This window comes from Schistocerca serialis, chromosome 4 (assembly GCF_023864345.2).
Source record: "Schistocerca serialis cubense isolate TAMUIC-IGC-003099 chromosome 4, iqSchSeri2.2, whole genome shotgun sequence".
Lineage (NCBI taxonomy): Eukaryota > Metazoa > Arthropoda > Insecta > Orthoptera > Acrididae > Schistocerca > Schistocerca serialis.
In genome coordinates, this window is record NC_064641.1 from 18,003,454 (window position 1) to 18,028,605 (window position 25,152).

At 44.7% G+C, this 25,152-nt stretch overlaps 1 protein-coding gene across 1 annotated transcript in view; it reads left to right on the forward strand.

The window, feature by feature from the left end:
• The window catches only part of LOC126473866 (mannose-binding protein C-like), a 793,976-nt gene that overhangs the window by 426,808 nt on the left and 342,016 nt on the right, over window positions 1-25,152 (forward strand). The window contains exon 2 of the mRNA XM_050101194.1: window positions 2,097-2,417. Coding sequence (XP_049957151.1) covers window positions 2,097-2,417 — 321 coding nt within the window. The remainder of the gene's footprint in view (window positions 1-2,096; window positions 2,418-25,152) is intronic.

Consider the following 25,152-nt stretch of genomic DNA (forward strand, 5'->3'; position numbering starts at 1 on the left):
TCTAAGTTCTAGGGGACTGATGACCTCAGATGTTAAGTCCCATAGTGCTCAGAGCCAATAAGCTGGTTTTGGAGAGGGAAAAGTTGCTCTTCACAAATCTTTAGTTAATATTTTGAACAGGAATATTCTATAAGCTTTTCAAACCAGTTGTTTAACTCCTCCACTTGTGCTGAGTGGGAGAGCTATGTCTCGGATTTGCCAGTTGCAACATCCAGCATGATAGACAAGATGTGTCTCGCCAGACATTTACTTCATAACTGTCAAAAAGTGCTGTAGGTCTAGTCAGCGTACCGAAATAACTGTTGTTAATCGGAGAAGCAGTTTTGATCTGTTTTAAGGCTTAACCCCCTGTCTCGAAGGCCGGCACACTGAGCGTTAAGCTATACGAGAAGGTCAAAGTATCCGTTCGCTGTGCTTGTGTGTACGTCACACGGTGTCACTAACGGACCACAACTGTGGGCGGATTTAGGCCATACATTATCGTGTCAAGTTGGAGGTAGGAACGGGAATATGGTGTGTGGTAGCCAATGGCAGGCGCTTTACCGGGCGATGTCTGTAGAGCGGAAATAAGGATTGCTCGTATTGTGTGGAAGACCCTTCTTTCACGTTCTGACTTTGCCGCATTCTCACTCTTTTCGGTGGTGTATACAATCATTTATCATTCGCTTATTGTATTGATATAGTTATTAATGATCCGTATGAAGATGATAGTTTATTTGTGAGTTGGAGAAGGCATTGCATGTAAATACAAAGAGTTTCACCCGAATACGATGTGTTCGTACTCTGACCGCTACTGATTGACGTTACAAACTTGCAACTATTTGTTCGAACGATTGAAAGCAGATAGTGCTATCTGGCTACTGGGAATCATCTGCTACTCCATGATTTTAATTATCCTTTACCGTTTACGGTATCTGTCAAGAAAACACGCTTCGAGTTAGGTGCTCGTAGTGAAAATTTACACATCGACAAATATCGAAAACTTGTTTTCCACTGTGATTAAAATAAACCACTGTCTTTAAATTTTACTTTTAAGTTTCTACAGGTTTTCAGAAGTTACTTCATACGAACACAGTGGCAGAATGAACAGGTTTGTTAAAAAGAATAATAATTGTGAACTGTAAAATTTACACCATAAAAACGTCGTGAAGACGTCAAAATGCTAAATGCAAGTAGTTAAGCAATAACCGCACTAATTACTAATAATTTCAGTTGTTAAACACCTCACATTTATAATTTCCAGTTTGTTAATGCCTACTAACTTCTCGATCAGTGTATGGTCTATCTGCTTTAACTCACTAAATAAACTTCTCAGACTTTCTCAAAGATGAATACCTACCAGTATAGCATGATATATTGCTTCCGAAGCCTTTTCATAAGCCCCTGCCCTAACCAAAGACATCCCCTTCCTTGCTGTCCTCCCCTGTAGGGAATAGAGGAATGTGGTCGCACTCCTTCCATTCGTCTATCTTCACTACAGAAAATTTTTTTTGGTATTATTTTTAGGTTTCTTTTATTTGAGACCTGTGGATCATACAAAATATCAATACCAATCTTAAGCAGGGCAGAACTGATTAAGATTCCTTCATGCTGTACGCATCTTCCTCACTGAAAGACCATGCACCAGGATGGTTACTTGGAAACACTGTGAAACATTGGTATTAGTGTAAAATTTTGTCACAATGTCACACGTGGCATCTGTGGGAGTTTCATTTATAAACTTTTGTTGCTTGTGTAATTTGCACAAGTAGCTGGCAAGTTTTGGAAGCCGTGGTGTTCGCTTACTCCCTGGATCAGTAAGTTTTATTTGCGTTGTATTACTAAAGATTTGCACAAAATAGTTACGTTACTGAAGAGAGAGTGTTTCCTCGACAACAGTGAATACTGGTGGTATAGTCGACTTAAAAAAATACGGAGTAAATGGAGCAAAGCCTCGGCGGTTGCGTGGGGAAGGTTGGAGACTCGCGCTGTTAACCGCTTAACGCCTGTCGGGCAGGCGCCGGGGACCCGACCCATGGCTCCTGAAACTGGCCCGCTGTTTGGTGCGAGATGACGAATGGAAGACGCCGAGTGACGGCCGCTCCTCGTCCCCACAGGTGACGTAGCCCGCCAGAACCAAATCACCCAGCAGATCCTCGCCCAGTACCTGCAGAGGCGGCTGTTCCCCCAACTCAACGCGCCGAGGTTCCCGACCAACAAGTTCTTCCCGCGCACCGCCAAGTCGACGACGACGACGACGTCGACGACGGAACGGCCGCCGCCGGAGCTGGAGCCGGAGCCGGAGGCGGAGCTGGAACCGGACTACGAGCCGGAGCCGGACGAGGACCCTCCGGAGGACATCCTGCACGTGCCGGACAAGCCCGACAGCCTCCAGGAGGGCGAGAGCGAGGAGGTGTCCAACTTCCTCAGCTCCCAAGGTGCCTGCCTGCGTCCCTCGCTTCGTAAGGTGGCGGTCGGGGCTGTAGTGCTTGCCTTGTTGCTTCGGATCTGGCTTTCTTGTAGTTAGTCACAGGTACATCAACATGCAGAAGCACGTTCTGGAGCTCCCGTGAAGTGCTGCGTTGTCTGCTAGCATATGGCACCAACGACTCTGTTAGAAGCTCTCCTTAGTAGTACGTTCTAAGGAAAAAAAACAACAACAAAGGCCGGCCGAAGTGGCCGTGCGGTTAAAGGCGCTGCAGTCTGGAACCGCAAGACCGCTACGGTCACAGGTTCGAATCCTGCCTCGGGCATAGATGTTTGTGATGTCCTTAGGTTAGTTAGGTTTAACTAGTTCTAAGTTCTAGGGGACTAATGACCTCAGCAGTTGAGTCCCATAGTGCTCAGAGCCATTTGAACCAACAACAAAGCAACACGAAGCAATGACACGATAATCGGTAAATGTCATGTACATTACTACAATTTCAGAAAAATTGGATTTATTCAAGAGAAAGAGCTTCACAAATTGAGTCAATGACGTGTTGTTCGACCTCTGGCCATCATTCGAGCAGTTATTGGGCTCGTCACTGATTGACAGAGTTCTTGGATGTCCTCGTGAGGGCATGGTGCCATCTGTCCAAATGGCGCTTCAAATCGTCAAAATCCCAAAATGGTTCGATGGTGCTGTCCATCATGCTCCAAACGTTCTCAATTGGGGTCAGATCAGGCGACCTTTCTGGCCAAGGTAGGGTCTGGCAAGCACGACGACACCCAGTATAAACTCTTGCAGTGTACGGGCAGGCATTATCTTGCTGAAATGTAACCCCAGGGTGACTTGCCATGAAGGGCAATAAAATGGGGCGTAGAGTATCACCGACATACCGCTGTGCTGTAAGGGTCTCGCGGATGACAACTAAAAGGGTCTTGCTGTGAAATGAAATGAAATTTCACCCCAGACAATCACTCCAGGTTGTAGGGCTACATGGCGGGCAAGCGTTGGTAAGTATCCCATAGCTGTCCAGTGCGTCTCCAGACACATCCTCACTGGCCACCAGTGCTCAATTGGAAGCGCGACTCATCAGTGAAGACAACTCTACTCCAGTCAATAGGATTACATGCCGAATACGTGTGGTGAGACGCCCTGGAGAGCGGCGGGGTACCAACCAACTGCTGCCCCCCCGTATAGACCTTCAAGCAGAACTGATGATCGCGGCTGCCATTTATTGCCATTGCAGGACCCTTTTAGTTAACATCAGCGGCAGTCTTACAGCTCAGAGGTACGTTGACGATATTCTACACCCCATTTTGTTGCCATTCATGGTAATCCATCCAGGGCTTACATTTCATCAATATAACGCCCGTCGGCACACGGCGAGTGTTTCTATTGCTTGTCTTCGAGCTTGGCCAGCAAGGTCGCCGGATCTCTCTCCTAATTGAGAATTTCTGGAGCATTATTGGCAGTGCCCTGCAACCACCTAAGGACATTCACGATCTAACGCGCCATTTGGACAGCATTTTACATGTTACCCCCAAAAAGGTTATCCAATAATTATGTCAATGAATATCAAGGCGAATAGCTGTTTGGAAAGTGCCAGAGGTGTACGTCAACTTTCCTAACTGTCTACACACAGTCATTGTCGTAGCGTGGCTCAAATGGCTCCGAGCACTATGGAACTTAACTTCTGAGGTCACCAGTCCCCTAGAACTTAGAACTACTTAAACCTAACTAACCTAAGGACACCACACACATCCATGCCCGAGGCAGGATTCGAACCTGCGACCGTAGCGGTCGCGCGGTTCCAGACGGTAGCGCCTAGAACCGCTCGGCCACCCCGGCCGGCTGTGGTAGCGTGACTTTTGGCAGCACTTTGGAACTCACCAGTAATTCCTTCCACTGATTTCAAGCGATTTTTCACAGTCACAGAACCTGCCACCGTAGCCGTCACGCGGTTCCAGACTCAAGCGCCTAGAACCGCTCGGCCACTCCGGCCGGCCATTGAAACCGCTCATGGATATGTTGCACAGGTGATATCCAGGTTCTGTCCACTCCTCGTTACAGTCAGTCATCAGTTCCACACGATCCACTGCGTATTGCCACAATGAATTTATTTGCGCGTACATACAGGCAACCCGATGGATGGATTTCCAAGGCACGCTGCTGTTATCCATCCTAGGCAGTTCATGAACTTCAATGATCTGCAGGCACGTACTGACGATGGTCACATCGCAAACAGTGCCGATACTGTGCACCTGTAATTTGAATTAAAAATTTGGTGAAATAGTCTATCTTCTGATATGTGACTACTTTCTTTATGTCTTGTAGTTTTCAAGCAGTTATCTTCTGCAACCTCAGAGGTACTGACGAATAACCCTGTACTTCTTCACCGAAAACATTTTCGCAATGGACATCTGTTTGTTATGGGATTAAAGTACGTACAGGGTGAACTTGAAGTCCACCACGTTAGCGTACCACTCACCATAGCCAGGGGCGGTGTACCCATTCTACCGCCGTTGGTTCTGTTTGAAGTGCAGCACGACCAGAGCGTCCGAAGGACGTTATTTGAGTTACCAGTGGGGGGTATGTCGAGTCTGGGGCCAGAGTATAAACGTGAGACGCGTGGTCGCATTACAGACATGAAAATGGGCGTAACACGGTTAGTTGACAGGGGAGAGACGAAAGGACATCGCGACTGACCTCTGCAGAATGTACCCTACGTTGTTGAATACAGACAACTGGAAGAATTATCGCTGGTAATGGTGATGAAAGGTAGACTTGGGATTACAACAGTTAGGCATCATAGCGACTGATGGGTTCAAATGGCTCTGAGCACTATGGGACTTAACTTCTGAGGTCATCAGTCCCCTAGAACTTAGAACTACTTAAACCTAACTAACCTAAGGACATCACGCACATCCATGTCCGAGGCAGGATTCCAACCTGCGACCGTAGCGATAGCGACTGATATTTGGTATTCCATAAGTGTTGCGAAAGTTGATCTGTCGTTATTCAATATTTCCCTAGTCAGTAAATAGTACATACTCATAATGACTTTAACCAAGATCGTGTTGATTAGGGCAAACGGTCGTTAGTGGAAGCGAATACGCCAAATAGATGTGAGCTATACAACCAATTAAACAGCCTCGTAGCCGAAAATTAATTAAATTGTTATAAGAATTTACTTGTAGGGAGCTTACAAGCCACAAAATTTCGGAGGATATTCAAGGAGATTTCCGAGTATTTCTTGCAAGTTAGGCCGTCGCCTCCCATGGCTCTTTAAGAACAATTGCATTAGTCCGCAGCTCGTGGTCGTGCGGTAGCGTTCTCGCTTCCCCCGCCCGGGTTCCCGGGTTCGATTCCCGGCGGGGTCAGGGATTTTCTCTGCCTTGTGATGACTGGGTGTTGTGTGATGTCCTTAGGTTAGTTAGGTTTAAGTAGTTCTAAGTTCTAGGGGACTGATGACCATAGATGTTAAGTCCCATAGTGCTCAGAGCCATTTCTTGAACAATTGCATTTCTCTTTAGTTTTTACTCTATTCATCTTTGTCTCTGCATTGAACTGGCAATATCACCACAAAAGTGCAAATATGGCCGCTATGCTCTACATCTGTCTTGTTTGGAAACAAACTCGCGATGCTTGTTATTGACGTCAATTAGCGCTGGTTCGGGAACATTTTTCTACACAATCAACATATCAATTGGCGATTCCTCACCCCGCCAGTCCCTAACTTCACACAGACATTAGTTGTCTTTCCCTGGGCCCTTCGTAACACCTTTAAAATTAAATCTAAATCTATTGATCGTAAAAATAGTTGTTCTTTCTTTTAAAATAAGTACTACATGGAAATTTATTTGTAACAGAAATAAAGTTATGAACTTATTCCAGTGCTAAATATTAAAGGTGTAATTCATAACATCTTTAACAGTTTTTAGTGACAGAGGAAAGAACTAGACCTCTTTTATTGTTCTGGCTTGCATAAATATGTGTTGCGTACTAAACTAAGTGGCACGAATGAAAATATAAAATTTCAATTTTTTTTTTGTTTAGTAATGGAAGTACTGAGTTACATAATTTAGCTTTAACTAGAAGATACATTGCATGCTTCTTAATTCATGATAAATTTGTACTAGTGTGCACGTAAATATTCTGTGTAGACGGAAACATCAGAACACGCAAATCAAAACACTACCCCACAAGTACACACCTCTAATAACTTTTCGCTAGTGGTTTCCACTGCATCACCACGATGTTTTCTTGCAAAACTTGGTGAAACCCAGAAACACTTACACTATTTTTTTTAAGATATCCGCCCTCTCAAACGTAAATACATTTTCTGTATGGTGTGGCAATTTACACAAGTTATGTGAAAGGAGCTTCTAACGTTGTTTAAAGATGCAGTATTCCAAAATTTGTGCTAGTTCTGTCTCGGATAATTCTAAAAGCTGCTGACAATAGCCCGCGCAAAAATCAGTTGATAGTGCGTAAAAAAATGATGAAATAAAGAAACATCCATTTAAATCAAGAATTAATCAACAACATAGTTTCAATCCTCGAAACCCTAACCCCTGCTCTACTCGCGTACAAGGAAACTGATGTAAACCGTACCTGTCTATATGAATAATTATTTTCCAATAATTATGAAGGCGTAAACAAAAATTAGTTATAAGTTTGAACGGTATCAGTAGTTCTGGGAGCAGCAGCTGTCTTGTAGCTAGGAAATCCAAAGTCGCAATAACCTTTGTTCCAAACGTGGATACTACTTCTGTAGCGTCTTCCATGTATAGAACCGTATATCCGGGAACGTTGTGCACCTGATGTTAGGATAGGGTTCGGTGGCACCAAAGCCATTCAAGCGCAGAACCATTATAAGAATGAGGGACGTGGAGATGGGGGCAGATCAAACAGTGGAATTAACTTCGCTATGGTCGCTTCTCTTCGCTTTTCCTCTTTGTTTTCAGCTCGGCCTGGTATGAGCTCTCCATATTATGGAGGTAATTTCTGATTGCAGATAAATCGTTTAATCGAATTATAGAGAAAGTTCTGCTACGTTAACGACGTTAAACTCCGAAGTTTTAACTGAAGCTGGCGTACCTCCTTTTTTTGGTGGTAGTTGGCTACTTTTTACAGCAGGTAAACCCGTTTTCCAAGAGCACATTATTTCTTTACTGCTTCTCCTGTTATGCTAATGGGAAACAAAACACGTTCGCAGTCTGGTAGTCACCGTACTTTCCTAGCATCTCGGAAGCAGGCAGTCTTAGGTCAACTGAGAATCTGCTTAACAGTAAAGTCGAAATGTCGCATGTCTCGGCAGTTTTTATTACTTTTGTCTACACCTTTCCTATCTTTTTCTTTCTTTCTTTTTTTTTTTTTTAAAGAAAAGTTCCCTTTCGGCATTCGTTTGATCTGTTGTAGCTCCTGTCATCTTAAGCTAATCCACGTGATCGATAAATAATGTTCACTCTTCCTTTTACGGGCGGCAGACCAAGGTCTACATTAGTGAAATCAAGTCGTGCGACCATGATCCTTTGCGATTGTGGCCACACTTGTTCTTTGTGTGACTGTAGCAGACAGAGTCTGTCGTCGTGTTCGTCGCTTAAGAATAAATTAATGATGTCGAAAAAAGTTTGAAATGGTATGCTGTACCGCACAGAATAGTAGCCGCGTCTCTTTTGACCAGTACCTTAAAAAAGGTATTTATCTCACTTTTGTACCATCAGTTCATAATGGCATAATGTCAATTTTCTCAGAAAATATATGGTCGAATTTAAAGCAGCGTGTGGAAACTTGTTTAGTGTGAAGCTTTAGGTTATTATTTTCCTATGTCTTCGTCCTTTGCAATATGTGTCTGATTTGAAATAGCTAAAAATGAAATGGGAATTAATTGGAACATAACACTTACGGTGAGCAGTAAGCTGTGGTCCGTTTCACCTTCATTGTAATATACTATGTGCTTTGCGCCTAAAGATACATCCACAGGATTACACCCTGCAAGCAAAAACAGTTTCATCTCTGGCAATGTTTCTTGACGTGAAAATTGCAGAGCACCACCGTGATTCGAGATACATGCCAAACTTTAGGTCCTGCTGTAAAGGTCGGTCAAAAACAAATGATCCTAATTCCAGCCACTTTAGGACCATCCCAGTAATTACCGTAATGTTCAAAGCAGAATGGTGACAGCTTTAGGGGAGAGTGATGTAACTTGGAACGCTTTTCAGACTTCCGCCTCTTGCAAGCCCTGTAATAGAAGATGAATACATTTTGTTATTCCTTTGTTAAATGACAGTATTCACTTTTTATGTGCTGCAGTGTTTTTCTGATATTAGAAAAAGTACTTCAAAAATGGAAGGTTTTTCCAGATCCAAAAATACTGTTTCAAGGTACGATATGGTCGTGTACCTAGGGACAAATATTCTATTCAAACTGAAAAGGGTTTTCTTGTGCACATTCTATTTAATGTCCCATCTGCATGTAGGCTCTGAAAACCACTGTGAAGCGCGTGGCAGAGGGCACGTACCATTATATCAATTATTAGGTTTTCTTCCCGTTCCGTTCACGTGCGGAGCGTGGGAAGAATGTTTGAACGCCACTGTGCATGCTGTAATTAACCTAATCTTGTCCTCAAGACCCCTACAAGGGCGAGAAGTAAGGGATTCTATCATACTCCTAGAGTCAGCATTTAATGCTAGTTCTTCGAATTTTGTGAGTAGGCTTCCTCGGGATATTTTTTGAATGATTACTTGAAGCCTTCAGCTGCCATTCTCTTTATTTCCAGTACGATTGTACATTTTCGGCGTTAGGACCATTTTGAAGTATTTTATGGATGATTTTTTTAGTAACAGATTATGTCATATACGTCGTTGCTTGTGTAACATCATGTTATGCTCATAAATTGGTTGGAGGTGTTCACGCTATTTTAGGAGCATTATTTAGGAGCTATTTCCCCAGGATGGTTTACGTCTGTCTTCGAGATCTGCCATTTCAGTTCTTTCAGTGTCTATGTGACGCCAAGGGATGAAACAAAGATGTCGCCATTCGTGCCGCCTTTCTCTGTATACGTTCAATGTCGCCGGTTAGACTTATTTGGTATGGGTCCCACACACTTGAGCAATATTCCAGAATGGGTCGTACGATTGATTTGTAAGAAATCTCCTTTGTGGACTGATTGCTTTTCCCTTGTAGTCTACAACTGAACCAAAGTTTGCCACCTAAGTTAACGACGACTTAGTCTATGAGATCGTTCCACCTGATATCCGTCCAAGGTGTTACACCCAAGTATTTGTATGAATTGACCGATTCCAACTGTGACTCACTGATATTATAATCAGAGGATACTAGGTTGTTTTCCGTTGTGTGAGCTGCACACTTCCACATGTATGAACATTTAAAGCAAGTTGCCAGTCTGCACCATTTTGAGACCTTATCAAGAACTGGTATTTGTGCAGCTTCTTTCAGACAGTACTTCATCATAGATGAATGCACTTCCTTGGCGCACTCTCCAAGTTACTTGTACGCCTGTTAATGATTCTCCATCCAAGATAACATGATGTGCCCTCCCCACAAAGAAATGCACGCTTCAGTCAACAAATTGCGCCTCATACTCAATACGACCATACTTCTTATAATAATCGTAGACTTGACACTGAGTAAAATGCTTTGCGGAAATCAAGAAACACTGCATGTACCTGACTGCCTCGATCCACGGCTTTCAGTATGTCATGTGAGAAAAGTGCGAGTTGGGTTTCACATGATCGATGTTTTCGTTATCCATGCTGTGTGGCATGTAAGGGGTCATTTTGTTCCAGGTAACTCACTACGTTTGAACGCAGAATATGTTGTAGGATTATACAACAGATGGATGTCAAGGATATTGCACGGTAGTTTTGTGAGTCACTTCGGCTACCAACCTTGAAGAGGTTGCTTTCTTCCAACAGATTTTAGTTAGAAGATGGCCTCACTCGGCCACAAGTTCACTATGGTGGCATCTGACAGGGAAACCATCAGGCCCTGGAAATTTGTTCAGTTTTAACACTTTCTGATGGATTTCAGATGTTTCTCAGTACCGTTAACTCCACGGCTTATTTCACTTATCTTTTCAGTGGTACGAGAATTAAATTGAGGCAATACTAATGAGTTTTCCTTCGTGCAGGAAAATTTGATAAATATTAGGCAATTCTGTTTTTGCTTTGTTACCCTCAGTTTGAGTTTCTGTCTCGTCCGTGGGTGAACAGACACTAACTTTGGAGACAATAATAACCTTTACATACGACCAGAATTTCTTTGCTTTTTGGGAGAGATCTTTCGATAATTTTATGCTACGGTAGTAACTGAAGATTTCACACATTGCCTCTCTAGACAGGCAAACGTGTATCATTCTGCACCTCTCAAACTGTAGCCATATGCTTTGCTTTATTCCTTCTATGCAGCAGCCTCTGTTTCCTTAGCAGTTTGTTTCCAGTGACTATACCGTAGAGGATTCCTCCCACCATGAACTGTTCTACTGGGTACTTATTATCCAGTGCATTGTCCACTGTCCTTTTGTACTTGAGCCATAGTCCCTGTACATGTTCCTGTCCTGAGTTAAAAGTTTCAAAAGCATCGCTGAGATGACACAGCTGCTTGTTTATCTGGTTTACTAAACATATACATCTTTCTGCTTGTTTCAGTTGCCCTTTGTACTTTGGTAATCGCTGTTGGTACAACTGCCTCATGGTCACTGATACCAGTTTAGATGTGGACACCCTCAAACAGCCCTGGTCTGTTTTTTCCTATTAGGTCTAATATATTTCTATCCAGAGTGGGATTCCGATGTGTCCGTTCTAGGTAGTTTTCGGAGAAGGAGTTTAGCAATGTTTCAGAGGATGTCTTGTCACGACCACCGCTAACGAAACTTTACTCGTCCTACTTGATTGTTGGATAATTTGTGAAGCGAACTCAGGGTTTCTTTCTAGTTTTCGGCAACAGTAGGTCTCTGGTGGTCGGTAGAATGATCTACCCTACCCCTAATGCTGACTCTTGTTCAAATAATCTCGCACGCAGATTCAATTTGTATCGTAGTGGATTTGAGTTTCTTCTTTACTGTGACATATGCACACCCATTTTCCACTAGGCTATGCTTTCGATACGCATTTAAATTCTTCCGAAATATCTTGCATGGGGGCTTAATTAAATATAATGAATGCAAATAATTTTAATTTTTTGATTTAGTAGCTGTCTGTCCGATTACGAAGTCTCTTAAACGGTTGGCCCTGACTAGTTTTTGTACGCAATCTGACTGCATAGAATAACAACAAAGAATGAAAGAAAATTTCCGTTAACACAATTAATTAATTAAGTCCCCAGCAACTATAAAACGTACGAAACCAAAGCACAAGTGTAACTGTTCTGTGTGTGGAAGTGTGATTCAACGTATACATCTGGCACGGTTCTTCGTCAATAAGACAAGATATTTTGAACACCATTTATACTGAAGCAATTAAAAAAAATATAAATGCTATAATTGCGTAAGGAAACCAGAATTACACTCTAATACAAGAACACAAGCCAGATGCTTTGTTGACTGAACCTGTAATGACGCATTATTTAAGACATTGAAATAATGAAAAAAAAAGGGAATTTTTTTTTACCTTCATATATATTGACGAAAAGCACTCTGATCATTACAATATATCCATTCGAACAACATCTGCTGTCTAGCCCGTCAAACAACTGCATACAACATGGCCACAAATAGCACAGCTACCAATATCCTCTCAGCAAGATCTGCACAAGCACTCACTACGACGACCTCTAAACACCGACTGACTCCTACCACATCTCAACAAGCACCCTCCACCACGAGTTCTCGACAAGAACTGCCAGTGGAGGCGGCAGAATAAAAATCTTTGGCGCAATCTCTGGCGCTGTGGCTCAGTGTAGCCACCTTTCAATCTCACTGCTGTTAACTTAAGATTTTAATCAGCTTCTCGTATCTCGTGTTATGTGAGCTTCATTGTTCTTTAGACGCGCTTTGAACCATGGCAGTTTGTCGTGTATGCTTCGGCAGTTCACCACGAGAATTTCAATGCTCTCGCCTCTGGGGAGGGGAATATTTCTTTGAATGTAACACTCCTACACCTACCACTACATGGATTAGATGGAGAGTCACTTAATCTAAAAAACCCTTGCGTGTCCCCCCCCCCCCCCCCCCCCACACACACACACGCACACAGTGATCCAACTGTGACTTGGGAACCCAGACGACAAGCATCGTTTGTTCTTACGTGCGCCACAGTCTGTAGCCGGTTGGACCCTGCTCCCTCAATGGCTCCTGGGATGGCGTCTTCAGCATGCTGAAAGAGGCCTCCAGACACAAACATTGAGTGCTTCTGGTGTTGCTTCCCATCGCTTGCTACCATTTCTCTAAGGGGTACCGTTTCGCCGTACTTTTGAACCACTGACGATTAACAGACCTCTACATTTTTGTCTCTACCTTCCCTTGACATGGGACAGAGCATGTTTCCCAGAGGTGAGGTGAGTCTCACTGGCTCAGTCTGGGTTTCGGTGGAAGGCAGCACCTCTAAACTGTTGGTTTGGGGGATGGATGTAACACCGTGACTCCCCTCTGCTCAGCGTCACACGTGTACAGGACACCTGCGCGTACCACTGACGTCACTCACACTGAAGTGGACGAGTAACGATAGCACCTGTAGTTCCTGCAGAAGAAACAGTACGCGCAGGGGAGAAGAGTACCTGCGATACCTTTAGCATCGCTGGTCCGTACTCTCAGTAGCTCTTCCAACACACCCAATCGCAGCAGTTTCCATTCGCTTGAGAGTAGTCAGGGTGATTTGCAGATGCAGCAACTAACTCATTTAGTACCTGAGGACAAAAAACATTATTTCTGTACTGTCTATCAATAAGCAATAAATGAAATCAGATTAAGTAGAAGTATTATTAAGGACCATTTGTTGTTGTTGTTGTGGTCTTCAGTCCTGAGACTGGTTTGATGCAGCTCCCCATGCTACTCTATCCTGTGCAAGCTTCTTCATCTCCCAGTACTTACTGCAACCTACATCCTTCTGAATCTGCTTAGTGTATTCATCTCTTGGTCTCCCTCTACGATTTTTACCCTCCACGCTGCCCTCCAATACTAAATTGGTGATCCCTTGATGCCTCAGAACATGTCCTACCAACCGATCCCTTCTTCTGGTCAAGTTGTGCCACAAGCTCTTCTTCTCTCCAGTTCTATTCAATACCTCATCATTAGTTATGTGATCGACCCATCTAATCTTCAGCATTCTTCTGTAGCACCACATTTCGAAAGCTTCTATTCTCTTCTTGTCTAAACTATTTATCGTCCCTGTTTCAGTCCCATACATGGCTACACTCCATACAAATACTTTCAGAAACGACTTCCTGACATTTAAATCTATACTCGATGTTAACAAATTTCTCTTCTTCAGAAACGCTTTCCTTGCCCTTATCAGTCTACATTTTATATCTTCTCTACTTCGACCATCATCAGTTATTTTGCTCCCCAAACAGCAAAACTCCTTTACTACTTTAAGTGTCTCATTCCCTAATCTAATTCCCTCAGCATCACCCCACTTAATTCGACTACATTCCATTATCCTCGTTTTGCTTTAGTTGATGTTCATCTTATATCCTCCTTTCAAGACACTATCCATTCCGTTCAACTGCTCTTCCAAGTCCTTTGCTGTCTCTGACAGAATTACAATGTCATCGGCGAACCTCAAAGTTTGTATCTCTTCTCCATGGATTTTAATACCTCCTCCGAATTTTTCTTTTTTTTCCCTTCAGTGCTTGCTCAATATACAGATTGAATAACATAGGGGAGAGGCTACAACCCTGTCTCACTCCCTTCCCAACCAGTGGTCCCCTTTCATGCCCCTCGACTCTTATAACTGCCATCCGGTTTCTGTACAAATCGTAAATAGCCTTTCGCTCCCTGTATTTTACCCCTGCCACCTCTAGAATTTGAAATAGAGTATAAGGACCATTTACTACAAGTTAAATACGATTTGAAGTAAGAGCTACTGAAAACTAACACAAATTTTCATTCTCGAGACAGATGAAATTGTTAAGAAATCAAACGAACTCATTTCATTATCAAATGTCACAAGTTTCAAGGCAGAAGACCTCCTTCCGTTTCAAGGTACAAGATGGTGCACGATCGACAAAGTATAGCTCGTCCATATGCTCTATAGTTAGTTTCTGAAATACACAGAATTTTACTCACTATAAAACTCTGAAACTGAAGAATTAAAAATATCCTCGAAATAGTTTCAATATACAGGGTGTTTCAAAATTAATATACGGGTTTTAAGGCTTTGTAGCACATATTCCATCCACCTTACAGTTATAAATAATACACCAAATGAAAGAGAAACACAAGAAATTTTTCTTAGAATTATTCAGTGTGAACACCGGTCACACTTCGAATCGATAGGCGAGTTGTACCGAAACCTTGATCAATGTGTCAGGAGTAACTGTTGCAATAACACTGTTTCTAAAGTCGAACAGATCAGCTGGTATCGGAGGCACGTACCACGATCGCGTCAGATCGTGTGTGAACGTGGAGGTCGTGCATAAAATGCTGTGTCAGCCGGCCTCTTGCACCCCAATCCACTGGTCGGACGCAACGTCGTTTAACCAGTCGCGTACTGAGTTACGCCAGGGAGGCGGCGCACAATCTCGCTCCGAAATAAAGGTGTGTTGTTCAGCTTTTTCCCATTGAGGCACGGGCCGTAGCTGTAGCACATCAAGATAAGCAACATCAGTTAGAGTTGATTCACCGAAAACTTTCCACGGCGATATTTCTTGGGACTAAGCGTGAAAGACTCTCACTCGTTCACCACGTTTTTCAGTCACTCTTTTTGTCATTCCATACTCTTCCCATTGCGCAGAGGTATACAAACAAAACTGAAGCTCAGTTATATGCTTCTTCCAGTTCACGTTTGTATCAATATGTGCACCCAAAATTTTGTAACGCTTTACCTTATTTACTGCTTCCTGCTCATATGCTGCATCAGTTGTTTGTTGCACAGAGCTGAATATAGTGTTTTTTTTTTATTTCAAAATTTGGGAAGAGTCCATTTTCTGAGAACCACTTTTAAATTATTTGGAAAATATTATTTACCATCTCTTCTGGTGCTTTCTCTCTAATGGGATTTTTTATAACACTAGTATTGTCTATGAAAAGATTTCAGATTTCAGAGTACCCGACGGCTCAACACAAAAATTTTGATTTAAGTACAGATAGTGTTGAGGATCAGTGGACAAAGTTCAAAACCATCGTACAATATGCGTTAGATGAGTATGTGCCAAGCAAGATCGTAACAGATGGAAAAGAGCCACCGTGGTACACCAACCAAGTCAGAAAACTGCTGCGGAAGCAAAGGGAACTTCACAGCAAACATAAACATAGCCAACGCCTTGCAGACAAACAAAAACTACGCGAAACCAAATGTAATGTGAGGAGGGCCATGCGAGAGGCGTTCAATGAATTCGAAAGTAAAGTTCTATCTACTGACTCGGCAGAAAATCCTAAGAAGTTTTGGTCTTATGTCAAAGCGGCAGGTGGATCAAAACAAAATGTCCAGACACTCTGTGACCAAAATGGTACTGAAACAGAGGATGACAGACTAAAGGCCGAAATACTAAATGTCCCTTTCCAAAGCTGTTTCACAGAGCAAGACTGCACTGTAGTTCCTTCTCTAGATTGTCGCACAGAAGACAAAATGGTAGATATCGAAATAGACGACAGAGGGATAGAGAAACAATTAAAATCGCTCAAAAGAGGAAAGGCCGCTGGACCTGATGGGATACCAGTTCGATTTTACACAGAGTACGTGAAGGAACTTGCCCCCCTTCTTGCAGCGGTGTACCGTAGGTCTCTAGAAGAGCGTAGCGTTCCAAAGGATTGGAAAAGGGCACAGGTCATCCCCGTTTTCAAGAAGGGACGTCGAACAGATGTGCAGAACTATAGACCTATATCTCTAACGTCGATCAGTTGTAGAATTTTGGAACACGTGTTATGTTCGAGTATAATGACTTTTCTGGAGACTAGAAATCTACTCTGTAGAAATCAGCATGGGTTTCGAAAAAGACGGTCGTGTGAAACCCAGCTCGCGCTATTCGTCCACGAGACTCAGAGGGCCATAGACACGGATTCCCAGGTAGATGCCGTGTTTCTTGACTTCCGCAAGGCGTTCGATACAGTTCCCCACAGTCGTTTAATGAACAAAGTAAGAGCATATGGACTATCAGACCAATTGTGTGATTGGATTGAAGAGTTCCTAGATAACAGAACGCAGTATGTCATTCTCAATGGAGAGAAGTCTTCCGAAGTAAGAGTGATTTCAGGTGTGCCGCAGGGGAGTGTCATAGGACCGTTGCTATTCACAATATAGATAAATGACCTTGTGGATGACATCGGAAGTTCACTGAGGCTTTTTGCCGATGATGCTGTAGTATATCGAGAGGTTGTAACAATGGAAAGTTGTACTGAAATGCAGGAGGATCTGCAGCGAATTGACGCATGGTGCAGGGAATGGCAATTGAATCTCAATGTAGACAAGTGTAATGTGCTGCGAATACATGGAAAGAAAGATCCCATATCATTTAGCTACAAAATAGCAGGTCAGCAACTGGAAGCAGTTAATTCCATAAATTATCTGGGAGTACGCCTTAGGTGTGATTTAAAATGGAATGATCATATAAAGTTGATCGTCGGTAAAGCAGATGCCAGACTGAGATTCATTGGAAGAATCCTAAGGAAATGCAATCCGAAAACAAAGGAAGTAGGTTACAGTACGCTTGTTCGCCCACTGCTTGAATACTGATCAGCAGTATGGGATCCGTACCAGATAGGGTTGATAGAAGAGATAGAGAAGATCCAACGGAGAGCAGCGCGCTTCGTTACAGGATCATTTAGTAATCGCGAAAGCGTTACGGAGATGACAGATAAACTCCAGTGGAAGACTCTGCAGCAGAGACGCTCAGTAGCTCGGTACGGGCTTTTGTCGAAGTTTCGAGAACATACCTTCACCGAGGAGTCAAGCAGTATATTGGTCCCTCCTACGTATATCTCGCGAAGAGACCATGAGGATAAAATCAGAGAGATTAGAGCCCACAGAGAGGCATACCGACAATCTCTCTTTCCACGAACAATACGAGACTGGAATAGAAGGGAGAACCAATAGAGGTACTCAAGGTACCCTCCGCCACACACCGTCAGGTGGCTCGAGTGTGGATGTAGATTAGTTGCAGAAGTACCAAGCCCCTCTGCTGTTGTCAAGTCTTCGAAGGAAACACTCCACAAACGAGTTCATGAAATATAGATATTGATGGCTTCGGTTACTCATCTGTCGATATGCATACGGGCCTGAAGATTGCTTTCGTCAGATGCCGAAACTTGTCTAAATAAAATAATCTCTGAAAACCTACGGTTGTTTGGTCGCTTTCCTTTGGTAAATATCTGACCGGTCGCAGCCCCGTATCCACGATGGATCAATAGAGATTTTCAACGGAGAAGTCTGCAGAGCGGTCTGTGACCTGCAGTAGTCCGAAATACTACGCCGTTGTTGTATCTCTGGTTCCTCCCGTTTCCTCACTTTACGATTTACCTACCGCTGCGGGGGCTAAGCTGTACACGGAGGTCACGTTGAGGCGGGATGACGTGGCATAAATTCATTCTGGAAAGAGCTCCAGCGGTTGTTTCGCTGACATTACGTTCCAGGCAAGAGCTCGAGAAATGATAGAGAATCGTTCGCCAGCTCAGCGAGAGAAGCGCCCGGCACGCCGTTTTATTCTGGGCGCCGTTTTATGGCGATCGTGAAAGTCAGGGGAACTTCGCTATTACGGCCCATAAAAAAGAAACTAGCGGCTCGTGTGATTTTGGGACTCGCTGCCCCTGGAGAAAACACACACACGCCTGGAAAGGAAGCAGAGAGAGAGAGAGAGAGAGAGAGAGAGAAAGAGAGTGTGTGTGTTCTGCCCTGCTCTCCGCAGCCGGAGAAGGCGGACAGACGAAGACAGACTTTGAGGAGCACTTCCGGCCTCTCTCGCGGCCTTACTCTCCCAACATCCGGCGGCCCACCAGTGCTTTCACGGAAAAAGAACTCGGCTGCTAGTTACTCCACTGCAAGCAGACCACCTTGAAGGGTCGAGTCATGCCATTAGCACTCCCGGGCTCATTCAGATCCTACCGATTTGAAGCTCGGATGTTTCCGGTGCATCATCAGGCGGACTGGTCGTGAGGCAGATGTGATTCCAATTGGGAATAGTTTCGAGGGGATTTCGACAACATCAGTGTATTTCTCCCACATATATGGCTTTTATAGTAAAGTTTTCTATATATTCTGGCGTCCGAACGAAATGGTCCATGAGGCCAGGAGAGGATCAGCAGACGAAGTGGTGCTGTTAGCAGAGGTTCTCGGGGTCGGTCGTCTGCTGCCATAGCCTATTAACGCCAAAAAAATTGAGCCGAACAGTCCTGAGGCATACGTTCGACATTCGTTTCTGCAGTTATTACACGCAGTGTTGCCTGTCTGTTAGCACTGACAACTCTATATAAACGCCGCAGCTGTCGGTCATTAAGTGAAGGCCATCGGCCACTGCGTTGACCCTGATGAGACGGAATGGCTGAAATTTGATATCGTCGCCACACTCTTGACATTGTGGATATCGCAATAGTGAATTCTCTGACGATTTCCGAAATGGAATATCCCACGCGCCTAGCTCCAGCTACTGTTCCAACTACAGTTCAGTGTGTCTTAATTTCCGTCGTGCGGGCGTAATCGCGTCAGAAACCTTTTCACATGAATCGCCTGAGCACAAAAGACAGCTCCGCCAATGCATTGCCCTTCTACACCTTGTGCACGCGCTACAACCGCTATCTGTATATACAAGTATTGCTATCCCATGACTTTCGTCACTTCTGTGTACATATTCTCTCGGTCCATATATAGGGTGGTCAGAAAAAATCTGAAAAGATTGTAAGGCGTTGCGGGGTAGTTTGTGCTCAGAAATAATTATTAGGAAAAAGATATGGTGCGTCGCAGATATTTTTGTATGTGGTACGTTAATACGTACACACACCAGTGTGTTGGTCGTTTCTTCTCTGTGTCGAACAGTATTCCCACAAAAACGTCACAGACTCAAGAACCTGATGTTTTCTGCATGGCTGGAACTGCACCACTAACTCGGAGTAAATCTGTCAACACAGACTAAGTTTTTTGCGACCTTGTGTCCACAATTCAGTAGCCCAGCTGCTGGCCAGGAAAAAATAAGCGTTATTAGCTTGCCTTTGCCACACATCAACCTAAAAACATACTACACTTAACAGCGATAATTTTTACTCTTCCACACCATCCACCAGTAGAAATATCTGCACTTAATAAGAAAAGCAGCTGTATTAATATGAAGAGCTCAGATGGAAAACAAATCCTAAGCAAAGAAGGGAAAGCTGAAAGTGGAACGAGTGTATAGAGGGCCTATTCAAGGAAGATGATCCTGGAGGCAATATTATAGAAAGGGAAGAGGACGTAGATGGAAATGAAATGGGAATGTGATACTACGAGAAGAATTTGATGGAGCACTGAAAGGTCTAAGTCGAAACAAGGCCCTGGGGAGTAGCCGATATTCCGTCAGAGCTACTGACAGACTTGGGAGAGCCAGCCATGACAAAACTCTTCCATCTGGTGTGCAAGATGTATGGGACATGCGAAATACCCTCAGGCGTCAAGAAGAATGTAGTAATTCCAATTCTCAAGCTTTGTAGCAAGTGTCCAATACCCTCTTCATGGAAGGCAGCCTCCTGTGCTTTCGAAAATTTTCTACGCTGTCCTGCAGGTGGTTGTCTGCGCCAAAATGTTGTTTTCGTAGACAGCTGTTCATTCGAGCAGAGATAAAAATCAGAGAGAGCCAAGTCGGGTTGCACGGTTGGTGATCAAACACTTCCCATCGAAAACGCTGCAGCATCGTCCTCATTGCCCCTGCACTGTGCGGCCGAGAACTGCCACGGAGAAGGAAATGCGTGACAGTCGTGTCGTGTGGGGTTGCAGGACATCAGGCGAAGTCTCTCGACAGCCACCCATACTTCGGGGGCAGATGCCACTTTATAGCCGTCTTTAAGCCCTCACTGTGAGCTCAGAACTGGAAAGCGCAACATGATGCTGTCTACTGGCGTACTGGAGACACTGACCAACACACCCGTCCAAAGCTTCTTCGGATTTCCTCTGTGGTTCCCATTTCGTGGCAGATCGTTCCTTAATTTCCAAACAGCCCTCATATCAAGATACTCTGATAAAAGTTACGAGGTTGTTCGTGAATACTCTTTCTACGCAGTTTGGGTTCCCTGTGTGTACATACACTACTGCCCATTAAAATTGCTACACCACGAACATGATGTGCTACAGACGCGAAATTAAACAGACAGGAAGAAGATGCTGTGATATGCAAATGATTAGCTTTTCAGAGCATTCACACAAGGTTGGCGCCGGTGGCGACACCTACAACGTGCTGACATGAGGAAAGTTTCCAACCGATTTCTCATACACAAACAGCGGTTGACCGGCGTTGCCTGGTGAAACGTTGTTGTGATGCCTCGTGTAAGGAGGAGACAAGCGTACCATCACGTTTCCGACTTTGATAAAGGTCGGATTGTAGCCTATCGCGATTGCGGTTTATCGTATCGCGACATTGCTCCTCGCCTTGGCCGAGATCCGATGACTGTTAGCAGAATATGGAATCGGTGGGTTCAGGAGGGTAATACGGAACGCCGCGCTGGATCCCAACGGCCTCGTATCACTAGCAGTCGAGATGACAGGCATCTTATCCGCATGGGTGTAACGGATCGTGCAGCCACGTCTCGATCCCTGAATCAACAGATGGGGACATTTGCAAGACAACAACCGTCTACACGAACAGTTGGAGGACGTTTGCAGCAGCGTGAACTATCAGCTCAGAGACCATGGCTGCGGTTACCCTTGACGCTGCATCACAGACAGGAGTGCCTGCGATAGTGTACTCAACGACGAACCTTGGTGCACGAATGGCAAAACGTCACTTTTTTCGGATGAATCCAGGTTCTGTTTACATCATCACGATGGTCGCATCCGTCTTTGGTGACATCGCGCTGAACGCACATTGGAAGCGTGTATTCGTCATCGCCATACTGGCGTATCACCCGGCGTGAAGGTATGGGGTGCCATTGGTTACAAGTCTCGGTCACCTCTTGTTCGCATTGACGCCACTTTGAACAGTGGACGTTACATTTCAGATGTGTTACGACCCGTGGCTCTACCCTTTATTCGATCCCTGCGAAACCCTACATTTGAGGAGGATAATGCATGACCGCATGTTGCAGGTCCTGTACAGGCCTTTCTGGATACAGAAAATGTTCGACTGATGCCCTGGCCAGCACATTCTCGAGATCTCTCACCAATTGAAAACGTCCGGTCAATGGTGGCCGAGCAACTGGCTCGTCACAATACGCCAGTCACTACTCTTGGTGAACTGTGGTATCGTGTTGAAGCTGCATGGGCAGCTGTACGTGTACACGCCATCCAAGCTCTGTTTGAGTCAATGCCCAGGCGTGTCAAGGCCGTTATTACGGCCAGAGGTGGTTGTTCTGGGTACTGATTTCTCAGGATCTATGCACCCAAACTGCGTGAAAATTTAACCACACGTCAGTTCTAGTATAATATATTTGTCCAATGAATACCCGTTTATCATCTGCATTTTTTCTTGGTGTAGCAATTTTAATGGCCAGTAGTGTACATAAACCGTCTTGTGTGTCGGGAAGTCTTCCAGATTGTCTCAGCTTGATGTGGGACCTTGCGCCTCTCTCGAGCGGCATCGTAACTCTCCGGCGAGGCCGGGCTGCAGCGGTGAAACCTGCCCGCCTCGGTGCAGCCGTGGCCCGCACAGTGCAAACAATTACCTAGCGGTACACTCAGCTGATGGTGCGCCCGCTCTGCGGCTCAGCCTGCTCCCCCCTACCGCCGGCGTCACGACGAACCGCGCCGCGTCTCCTCGGTTCGATCTGTTCTCCAGTCGCTCTTCCGGAAGCGAGTCGTGCCGTAACCACGTGACCCTGCCAAGGCCTCCGCGGGCACGTGAGCTTCGCTGTGGGCTCCTTGCCAGCCACACTGCTTTCTCTTACTAGTGAATACGCCAGGAGCAAAACATTACGCGCCGGAGAATGGAAACGAGAAAGGTGGCTCTGTGTCGCCAAGGAAAATAGTGATTTTTTATGCTTTCCTAAACAAAACACGATCTTAATTACGTGCTATTGCTACCTCCAATGGAACCGGCCCTATTAGTTCATCTTCAAATCCGAACAGGATCATACACTACCGGCCTTTAAAATTACTACAGCAAGAAGAAATGCAGATGATAAACGGATATTCATTGGAGAAATATATTATACTAGAACTGAGATGTGATTACATTTTCACTCAATTTGGATGCATAGATCCTGAGAGATCAGTACCCAAAACAACCACCTCTGGCTTTAATAACGGCCTTGATACGCCTGGGCATTGAGTCAAACAGAGCTTGGATGGTGTGTACAGCTACAGCTGCGCATGCAGCTTCAACACGATACCACAGTTCATCAGGGGTAGTGACTGGCGTATTGTGACGAGCCAGTTGCTCGGCCACCATTGGCCAGACGTTTTCAGTTGGTGAGAGGTCTGGAGAATGTGCTGGCCAGGACAGCAGTCGAACATTTTCCGTATCTACAAAGGCCCGTACAGGACCTGCAACATGCGGTCGTGCGTTATCCTGCTGAAATGTAGGGTTTCGCAGGGATCGAATGAAGGGTAGAGCCACGGGTCGTAACACATCTGAAATGTAACGTCCGCTGTTCAAAGTGCCGTCGATGCGAACAAGAGGTGACCGAGACGTGTAACAAATGGCACCCCCTACCATCACGACGGGTTATACGGCAGTATGGCGATGTCGAATACACGCTTCCAATGTTCGTTCACCGCGAAGTCGCCAAACACGGATGCGACCATCATGATGCTGTATGCAGAACCTGGATTCATCGGAAAAAATGACGTTTTGCCATTCGTGCACCCAGGTTCGTCGTTGAGTACACCATAGCAGGCGCTCCTGTCTGTGATGCTGCGTCAAGGGTAACCGCAGCCATGGTCTCCGAGCTGATAGTCCATGCTGCTGCAAACGTCGTCGAACTGTCCGTGGAGATGGTTGTTCTCTTGCAAACGTCCGCATCTGTTGACTCGGGGATCGAGACGTGGCTGCACGATCCGTTGCAGCCATGCGGATAAGATGCATGTCATCTCGACTGCTAGTGATACGAGGCGGTTGGGATCCAGCACGGTGTTCCGTATTACCCTCCTGAACCCACCGATTCCATATCCTGCTAACCGTCATTGGATCTCAACCAACGCGAGGAGCTATGTCGCGATACGAGAAACCGCAATCGCGATAGGGTACAATCCGACCTTTATCAAAGTCGCAAACGTGATGGTACGCATTTCTCCTCCTTACACGAGACATCACAACAACGTTTCACCAGGCAACGCCGGTCAACTGCTGTTTGTGTATGAGAAATCGGTTGGAAACTTTCCTCATGTCAGCACGTTGTAGGTGTCGCCACCGACGCCAACCTTGTGTGAATGCTCTTAAAAAGGTAATCATTTGCATATCACAGCATCTTCTTCCTGTCGGTTAAATTTCACGTCTGTAGCACGTCATCTTCGTGTAGCAATTTTAATGGACAGTAGTGTATACAGGTCGTTTGTAAGTTATTGCGACAAATGTCTAGCGATTATCTATCACGTAATTGGGAACAACTTCTTTTAGTGACAGAATGTTCGTTGCCGCTTTCTGAGACGCCCAGGGTCGTTTTATTGAATTCACCGGTCCTGAGATGACGAGATTTCACCTATTAGGGATTATTAACCAGGCGCGATGCTTACGCATGCTGCCTACGCTAGTATATTGGTACAGTGATTTTCAACGATAAGCCCGTAAGAATGAGTGTCCCTGGGTGGAGAAAGATGTTTTAGAAGCTCGGCCTACCGCTTTTTACTGGAGGCAGATGACTGGCGTATAGACAACACGCATTGCCCATGTTCGCCGCAGCGTGTTTGCAGGCTTACGGCTCTCAGCAGCACGTCACTGTGTGCCTCCTCGAACATTTTGTCTCCGACAAAAGTTGTCCCCCACAATGTGATGTATAACCCCTGCATGATTCTTACAAAGATTTTGAAACTCCGTGAATGTGAGACAAAACAATATACGGTGTTCAAAAAAATGTGTCGAATAACAACAAAAGTGGTAGTACTCATCGAAACAAGAAAAATAAGTCCAATAAACATGGTTCCGCAAACGCATACTCTCCGACGTAGACACGTGTTTATAGGGAAGGGTGCGCAACGGTTGACTGCGGATATTACACAGCCGTTGCATTGGCGCTCCGTCAAATGTATGGGCAGAGAATTATGATGTCTTTCTCACAGTACTCTAATTACCATTACGTGGTCTGCAGTCAATAGTTTGTTGTATGCTACGATAGTTTTCGTCGCATTGTGTGCCTCTTTGTGCAGTACCGTCAATCCTAGGTACGTGTCATAGTGTTTTACCATCTTTCAAACGCGGATTCACTTATGTGTTTCCTGTTATTGCGCTGTTTGTACGTGCAAATGGTATAGTACGTTTACATTTCACTCTTGCTCCACTTGTTAGTAATGGACGCGTAC